General features: G+C 36.1%; 1 protein-coding gene across 2 annotated transcripts in view; it reads right to left on the bottom strand.

Moving 5' to 3' along the window:
- Positions 1-483: 483 nt before the first annotated feature.
- Positions 484-9,107, bottom strand: part of Gucy1a2 (guanylate cyclase 1 soluble subunit alpha 2) — a 276,470-nt gene continuing 267,846 nt past the window's right edge. For both annotated transcript variants that reach the window (XM_021206936.2, XM_029543056.1), the window contains one exon: positions 484-854. In XM_021206936.2, the coding sequence (XP_021062595.1) occupies positions 647-854 (208 nt within the window). In that variant the 3' untranslated portion in view covers positions 484-646. The remainder of the gene's footprint in view (positions 855-9,107) is intronic.

Below are 9,107 nucleotides of genomic sequence, written 5' to 3'. Positions count from 1 at the left end.
TGTATTAGATTAGTAGGTTAGCATCACAAAATCTACCCACAAAGCACCAGCACATTCTAAATATTTAATCATGTGTGGGAAATGCAATTGTCTAGAAGAAGATATAGTTATAGATATATATATAAAAATAGGTAATAACCCTAAAATATTTTGCTGATTTACAGTTCTTCTGCTTGGAAGTTTAACCACACTGCCATAATATATGTATGAGACATCTATTCAGGAAAAGAAAATTAGAGAATATTCCTTACCTATCAGTTCATTAAATATAGGAATATATATTTAAAACTGGCTTTCAAAAGTGGTATAAATGTATAGGGAGAGATACCTGCATGGCTGACAAACAAGAAGCCATAGGCTCTATTGATTGGCTACTTTTGATTGCCTGTACTTGTAAATAAAATATCCATTACCAGGAACACTCATATGGATGGAAACATTTTACTTTTCCCCACAAACCATCCAGCTTTTTGATTTTAGTTGACATCAGTCATTCATCATTTCATGGATTATTGCCTGACGTTAACACAAAACCTACTATATGTTCTTACAGAGCATTGGAAGAGAAATAGTTTCATCCTCTCCTCATCAGGACCCATGTTCTGGGCTTGTGCTTTTTGGAGGAGTCTTTGATCTGCAGCAAGTCTCAGAGGCTTGTTTCCCGGAGGAACATTGTGCCAATATTGTAGGAAACCTTTTTTATTCTTGATGAAGATAGGGATGGCTTTGGTGGCTTTGGGTCAGTCCTTAACTCCAGGAAATAGCAGACCCCAGGAATTTCCTTTGGAAAGTTGTCTGGAAGTTCTTCTCGAGAACGAGGAATAAATGTGAAACTGTCTTCTCGTTTTAGTAATCTAAGAAAAAAATGTAAATAATGTGAATAAAACAGCAGAAGAAAAGGGACTACATGAACAGAAAATCTAAGGGCTTAGGTAGCTGTTCTTTAGCTATAATCAAGCTAACTAACACTCTTTGTCTTTGAACATGTAATTGTCACATGACTTCAAATATTAGAAAGTGCTATGACATGGAACAGGTTGTTTCATGTTATAAAAATTGTATAAAAGCCTAATATGGCATTTGAAATATGTCATCAAGTCTGTTTTTTCTAAATAGCAGTTTCTGAAAAATATAAGTTCAAATTTAGTTTTTCTAAAATAAAAGCCTAAGAAAAATGCAAAACGTGGGGCCTTATTTCAAATGGGTATGACCTAGTTTGTCTGTTTTGAAAACTTGCTTAAGTTCTAGAATTTTTTTTTATATTTTATAGATTCTGAATACGCATTGAGTATGTGTCTTGTGTATTGGATATGTAAACAAGTTCTATGAAAGCAATGACTCCAAGTATGCCTGATATTTGGTAACAAATTTCTAGCAACACATGGCTTCTAATATAGTCAAATATCTTGGTTTGTGTTTTTCTGTCTCTTTCAGAGACTTCTTTTCAGAATAAGAACAGTAGACTAGACTTATTCTTTAAATTTATTAAATTCCATGCAAAGTTATGTTTGATGTTCATATATGAAAACACCAGCCAGCAGTTCAATTTAATTCAACAATTCATGAATAATGGGATATTGTCTAACTAACTCCCTGTCCAAATTCCCATGAACACAACCTAGGCAATTAACAGTTTTGCCAATAGAAATAAAAATGAAAAGATAAATAATAAGGAACAGACAACCCTCCAGAAACAATTAGAAATAAAGTATAGTGAAACAGAATAGGTATTGTAAAAACAAACAAACAAACAAAAGCCCACTTAATACCAAAATAAATGAAAGAAATCCCAGAAGAGGAAAATGAGAAAAAAGAGAGAGCCATATTGCATTTTATATTTGAGAAGTTACTTTAAGTGGAATCATGCAGTGGGTACTGAGGGTAAAAGTCAGAAACAACATTATGAGCTAAACAAATGAGTTTCAGGCCATTTGATGGACAGCATTACAGAATACATTGGCAGGGAAAGTTAGGGTGAAGGTCATAAATTAGGATGCATTTTGAAATCATAAACAAAGAGTTTAGAGTTTTTTCAAGATATTATAGAAGTAAAAGACATCATTTTTTTCATAAAGACTATACATCTTCATAAATCAGTTTAGTGCTAACTGCAGCTCCATGATATCATGTAGGATATGCTAGGGAAAAGGAATCGTTTTCAAATGTCACTACCAGGTAAAATTATTATCTAAAAATGACAGTAATACTAATTATTATTACATTGGGAGCAGCCTAAATGTTGTAGGATTTTGCTTGTGAAATGATAAATGAGCACTTTGATAGTGAATTAAAATATAATGCAAAGGTTCTATACATTCTAATATATTAAAATTATATAAAGAGCCTGTCCTATTTGAATCATACATATCATAATCCTAAAGATGAACATACTCCTGTTAAGTTTATGGAGAGTGGAAGTGAGTTTAGTAGTAGAGCCATGTGCTTAAGAAAGTAGCAGGGCCAGTGTGGCCTGCTAAGTATGAGTTGGATTGAAGCTGACAAGGTGAACTTGTAAGTAAGATGACTCTCTACAACAAAACAGTAAAACTAAGATACGATGCAGGCATTGTTGACAGCCAGACATTGCTTGTTTGCTTACTTTGCATTTGCATAGATGTTCACTTACATACAGTAATGTCTAATCAGTTACTTCAGAAATAACACATTTAAAAATCCTGAATTAGTTATCTAGTTTAGCAGTGAATCCCCAAATGATTTTATTAAGCTCAAGTAGAGCAGACATTGGTTTTATGTTATATCAACCAGGGACATGAATCACTCTATACTGATGTTCTGCTAATAACAAAGATGCCTCTGAATATAGGAAAGTTGGGATACTGTGGGTAAGCTAATAGAATTAAGAGAAAAATAGTAATAGAAATGGAGGCAATTTATAGAAATATATGATACAATGTATCTGTCATTCAAATAAATCATAAATATGCAAGATTAAGAAAGATAAAGTATGTGAATTTTAGAATTATAATAAAAAACTGCATAAAGTACACTACCACCAACTGAAATACTCAATCAAAAACTCTGTCCTTTCCAAATGTACTATAAGCCCCAAATCAACAATTAGGGGTTGTGACTGCTTCTTTACACTGCCTATAGTTTGCCTCATCATGCTCTTTGCATTTTGCTATAATTTATATTTTATGATAATGGAGAACAAAACAGGTTATCTATAAAACTACTTATAAGACACAAAAAAGAGAGGGCAACAGCTGTTCCAGATATGAGGACATTTACATTATACACTGGATTTTCTTTGGGAAGCAATTCTTGAGGACAACACATTGCTCTCTTGAAATTTTAAGTACATATCATATACTATGGTAGAAATCATAGAGACAGCATCTTTTGGGGGATTTTTTTCTTGTCCAAGTAAACAACTTGTTATCAATAAGTAATCGCAGTTTTAAATTTTGATGATGAAAACCTTGGCACATAAAGTTAACCTGATTCAATCTCCTACGAGAGCCAGGACTTAAGTCTTGGAGTGACTCCCAACACAATATTCTGAATGACTTACTAGGGTATCTGTGGAAGAGGTCAGCAATGTTTCACTCAGTGTGCCTGGCTATGCTATTTCTCATGGTACTAAATAAATGACCAAATATGCATACAGGAATTAGGAATTTAAACAGATCATGCAAAAAGCTCTTATTCCCCTTGAAATACTAGGCCCACATGCCTAGAACAGATTCTGAAACACTTCTTAACAATCCATTTCTTCAGCACATCAAGATTGATAGGGAAACATATATTCTACATAAATCTAAACAAATCCCAGATGTTTTATGGACAAAAGGAAATTTTCAGAAACACATTTAATAAGTATTTGGAAACTGAACACATTCTGATTTATATGCATATCACTGTTGCTCCTATCAAGAGCTTTGCTTGCATTTTTAAAGAATATTTTTGAAATCCATTGCTATTTTAGATCAGGATATGATACCAAGACAGCTCCCTCAGTACTGAAGAAATAAAGCTGGTCTCTTCCTCTCTTAGATCTTGTTTTCATGCTTTCTCCCATAATTGACCCAAGTTTTGCTTTACTGTGTATCCTCTTTTTGGAATAGGGTTTAAAGCTTATACTGATGTAAATGGTCTGAAAGAAATTTATACTTTAATACAAGATTCAGGGTATTATTTTTGTATTATTTATTTTTTATTAGTATTTTCTTTACTTACATTTCAAATGTTAACCCCTTTCCTAGTTTCCCCTCCAAAAACCCTCTATCCCCTCCCTCCTCCCCCTACTCACCGACTCACTCACTCCCACTTCCTGGCCCAAGCATTCCCCTATACTGGGGCATAAAACCTTCACAGGACCAAGATTCTCTCTTCCCATTGATGCCCAACAAGGCCATCCTCTGCTACATGCTAAACAACCTCTGTCATGCAGCTTTTATTTTTTAAAAAGGGAAAGACTCATAATGAGGAATCTTAAGAATCCTATTATTGTATATTCTACCTTCTTCAAATTGTAAGTAACACACATTATTTACAGATTGAATGTCCATAGGGCAGAGGCAAGAATTTAGTCTTCATTGCACTATGCATTTTCCCTCAACTGTATCTTTTTATTTACTTGTTAATTAAGGAAAACATTGTGATACATTTCATTATGACACATATCATAATACTTTAAGACCATGGACTCAAGAAAATTGAATAACTGCAATTCTCAAGATTTCAAACTTAGAATTATCCAATTTTCAAAGCAGTGAGGTCATCAGGAAGCTAGTTATCAGAAGGTTGTATCTGCTTTCTGTGAATCAATATCTGGTTACCTCTGATCATATCATGAGATAGAAGTCAACTTAGAGGGCATTGGAACTTTGATATTCTTTCTTTTTTTCTTTTGTGAGATTATCTTTCTGTATAACAGTTACCTCATTGGCTGGGTTAACCCCATGCATGAAACATGAATCTAGTTATAAATTCTAAATGAGGCCAATGATTATATGGATATCCCCAAAGTGTAAACTTTTAAAATGTTCACATAAAATTAGAAAAAAAAATTAAATTTATTTCAACAACTAGAAAAATCTGTGCAACATACAAGGCTGGGTCTTTTTTTCTACCATCTCACTAAAGGTTTTTAGGGAATGTGGGTATTAAGGAATAAACCAGTGGCCCTACTCATGCTAAACAACCTCTGTCTTTGAGTTGTATGTCATATGCCTAGGGTTTGTGAGATAGAATCTTACTGGGCAGCCCAGGGTAGGCTTAAATGTTTGTCCTTGTACCTCTATTTTCAAGTGATCGGTTATCAGCAACACCAAGCTTGGACATAAGACAGTGGATTTAAAGCCCAAGCAAGAGGCAGTAGAAGAATACAATTGGCACAGACTAGAAAGAAAATTTGGATCGTGATCTTTTGTAGCCGTTAACTGAAATATATCTGCTTCGTTCTACTTTCTACTTGATTCGTTTGATTAAACATTAAATTCTTTTAGGGAAATTATTTCTCTTCAATATTTAACTGTTCAGAATTGGATGTTACACTGTTTATTAAACCAGTAGGTTTGATATTGATACTAGATTATCTCATCTTTATTTTCTGTTTCTACATCATGGAGATTAATAACCATGTGTCTCTAGGAACAGTTTTACTACAGTGGCCACTAGTGAAAGTTTATGAATCTTTTTACATAGCAGGATACACTTTTGCTTCTTCTTTCATTTATTTCTTAATCTTCATTCTTTGTTTCAGTTTTATGGGGTTTAACTTAGTCAGATGTTAGATTAGGTAAATTGATTCTCCAATTTATTTTTCTTCCTTTACAATTAAACTATTTTCTGGAAGATTGCTTCCATCACTATATGCTGGAAAATTCCACACATCATATTTTATTTTCTAGGGGATTATTCTTATACGATTATTTCATTCTTACTTATGCTGTATTTTTATTCTCTTAAACCTATGATAATATTAATCATATTAATCATATTAATCATTCTCTTATAAAATTTGTTATATGTATGTTGTCTATTTCTTTTCTTTCCTTGTTTCCTGAATGTGTCTGTGTAGCCCTGGCTGACCTGGAACTCACTCTGTAGACCATGTTGGTCTCAAACTCAGAGGTCTGCCTGCCTGCCTCTGTATCCCAAGTGCTAACAGTATTAAGTTAGGCCCCATGCCCAGCGGTAGATAGATAGCCAACAGAAAATGAACTCTGTGGTATTTTTGTAATCTACTTGTCTCATATTGCCTTGTTTGGGCTGTCTTACTGGTCTTTGGCCTGTATATTATGATATTTTTGTGGGACCATGAAAGGAAGCCTGTTTTTTCTGGTTGAGTGAGACTTACTCTGGAGACCCAGTAGATACTCTACAAGGGACCGAACAGTGAGACACATTGCCAGACATAGGCACCTGACACCATGGAGCCTCCAACTCCATAATCCTGTGACTATAAGTCACGCAGACATTGTTCCAAGCTCCTGGCATTTTGGCTAGACTTCACCCTCACAGTTACCTGATAATAATCGAGTATTATCCTCCCCACAGTTAGCTGGCAACAACAAGGTATCTAAGCCCACTATAAAAGGAGCTGTTCTCCCCTCCTCACTTTCTTAAGTTTTTACCTCTCATTCTTATCTCTAGCTCTCCTTCTCCCGCTCTCTCCTTTCTTCTCTCCATGTGGCCATGGCTGGCCTCTATCCTTCTACCTTCTCTCTTTCTCTCTACATTTCTACAATAAATCTCTAAAACCATACACTGTCTCTGATCATCAAGGCTTGAATGATGGGATAGACTTTCCCCTAAAGATCCACGTCTAACCTCCTGCCAAAGGCCTTCCTACACTCTAGCCATAGACTGGACCAAGGGCTCTCACCCATGTGGGAACCACCCAGTGCCCCCTCTTCCCCTGCCCTTCTGCCCTTGGGCTGACCAAACTGCCCCTGGAGCCCCCATTTTATTCTCAGCTCTTCTGTGACATACAGCAGCATCTGGGATGTCCAAAACCGAGAACTTCTCATCTCTGGCCTCCTTGAGACCTTGGACCGCTCTCTCTCTCCACCCTTAACTCCTCCTGCACACACCCCCCCCCCAGCTGACTGGGGTTCTGTGTTCCCTGGCTTCCCACAGCCAGATGCCCCTGCATCTGCCCTCCCAAAGCACCAGAACTCTAGCAGGATATGGGTTCTCTCCCACCCCCTTTATCCCCCATGCCCTCTGCCCCTCAATTTTTTTAATAGTATTTGTGTGTGTGTGTATGTCTTGTGTCTCCACAAAATTTATGAGTTAGTTTTTATAGTAGTCATTTCTTGCTAGTTTGGTTTGATCCCTCTCTTTCATGTCAAAACACTGAAAAAAAAAAAAAAAAAAAAAAAAGAACAGCATCTTTGCAACTTTCTTTCTATTCAAGTGTGATATGGTAATGAACCAGCCACAGGCAGCTCAGATAGAAACCAACTCCAAAACAGGACTTTAATATATTGAAGATCTAACACCAAAGTGGTGTTGATACTACTGATTCAGTCCTAAACTGTGAGCCTCATTAGCAGAAAGTTACAGTCCAGTGAAATGATATGAAAGTTGAAACTTTGGAAGTGGTTTCTATGCTCACTCTGCGGTGCTCTCAAGCCTCTCCTGATACCTTTCAGCAAGAGCTATGAGAGAGCAGCCTATGGGTGTGATCCTAGTCTTGTGAACCATAAAATTCCAGCAACATTGCTGAGCTTGCACCACTTCTCTCTCAAGGACTTAGTGAGGCACTACCAGTGACACCCTCCCAGCCTGACACAGCTGAAGGACCTTATGGCTAAGATAGGTTGGGTCAGCTCCCAAAATATTCTCATGAGAGAAGATACCCCAAAGGAATCCTGCAATAGCAGTTTCTGCTGGACCAGATGCTCCCTACATTGGGAGATATCAATTTAATCTTTATATTAACATAGTATCATAAGAAATGTTTGTGTGAGTAAATCCAAACATAATCACAAGACAAATTACAATGACCAATGCCTCTCAGGACTTGTACTTTTGGCAGCATTGGACAATTTTACCTCAACTTTACTGATTTTTCAATAAAAAATTATACTACAGGAAAGGATAAAGACAAACCCAAATGTTCACTCTGCTGTTTTCTGTTGTAAATTTCTGTCATCATTATTTACCTGGGTATCTTTTCCCTAAGGAATTCATTTGAAGTCATCATGACACTCAGCACTATTCAGAGACTAAGTACTAAACAGATTCCTTGTTGGGCAGATAAGGAGAGGAGCCCCATCCAAGTGACAAATTTCCAAGACCACTGGCTTCTTCCTCACTCCCCTAACTTTTAACAAAATCCATGCAGCTTAAAACAAAGGCTTTATTAGATTTTTTTCCTACCAACTGCAGGCCCCCTGCTGATGGGCTGGCTCAACAACTTCAAGGTCTGTTCAGTATGTGAAACACAACAATTCTGGGTTAATCAACTATCCCATCTTTCTTCAAACTGAACAGCCTAAATTATGAAAAGTCTTCCAAGAATTTAAAATCCTCAGCTCTCAAGAAGAGACTGGATTTTTCTGCTTTTTGGGCTGCCCTCTGCTGTGCAAAAGAATGTTTTCTTCTCTGTTTGATTGCTGCACCAATGTGGTTCTTCATTCCCAATAGGGGCCTTTTTCAATTACTGATATGTGGTGCTTGAGGTTTCTCTGAGCCATTGCCCTTAGAGATTTTCCCTGCCTTTATATTTTAACTGGAAAAACCCCAAACTCAATCAAGGTTCATAGACTGTATAATTATATTTTAAGAGTGTTGTGGAATAATAACAGTTTTTAAAATGGAAGACTTAACAGTGGGAGGATATCATGTGTGTTTCTAAGTCTTCTGGAGACCCCAAGATTTCCTTCTTTCTACCTGAGTACAAGAGAAGAAACTATACTTTGTGGGTTTTCTTTGTTTTTGTTTTTGTTTTTTGTATTTTGCTTCAATATTACAAGATCCTGTGCAATTTGAGGATCATGTCAAAGAAACTTTACATATCTAGTCAGTCAGACAAATTGAAATCTCTCAAAATGAATGTCATTTCCTGGAATCAACATTCCTGGACACACAAAAAAGTAAAAATATATCTCACCATGAAATAAAGCATAAGA

Source organism: Mus pahari, chromosome 10 (assembly GCF_900095145.1).
Source record: "Mus pahari chromosome 10, PAHARI_EIJ_v1.1, whole genome shotgun sequence".
NCBI lineage: Eukaryota > Metazoa > Chordata > Mammalia > Rodentia > Muridae > Mus > Mus pahari.
Note: the sequence above shows the minus strand (reverse complement) of the source record. Positions and strands in the feature narration are given on the sequence as shown.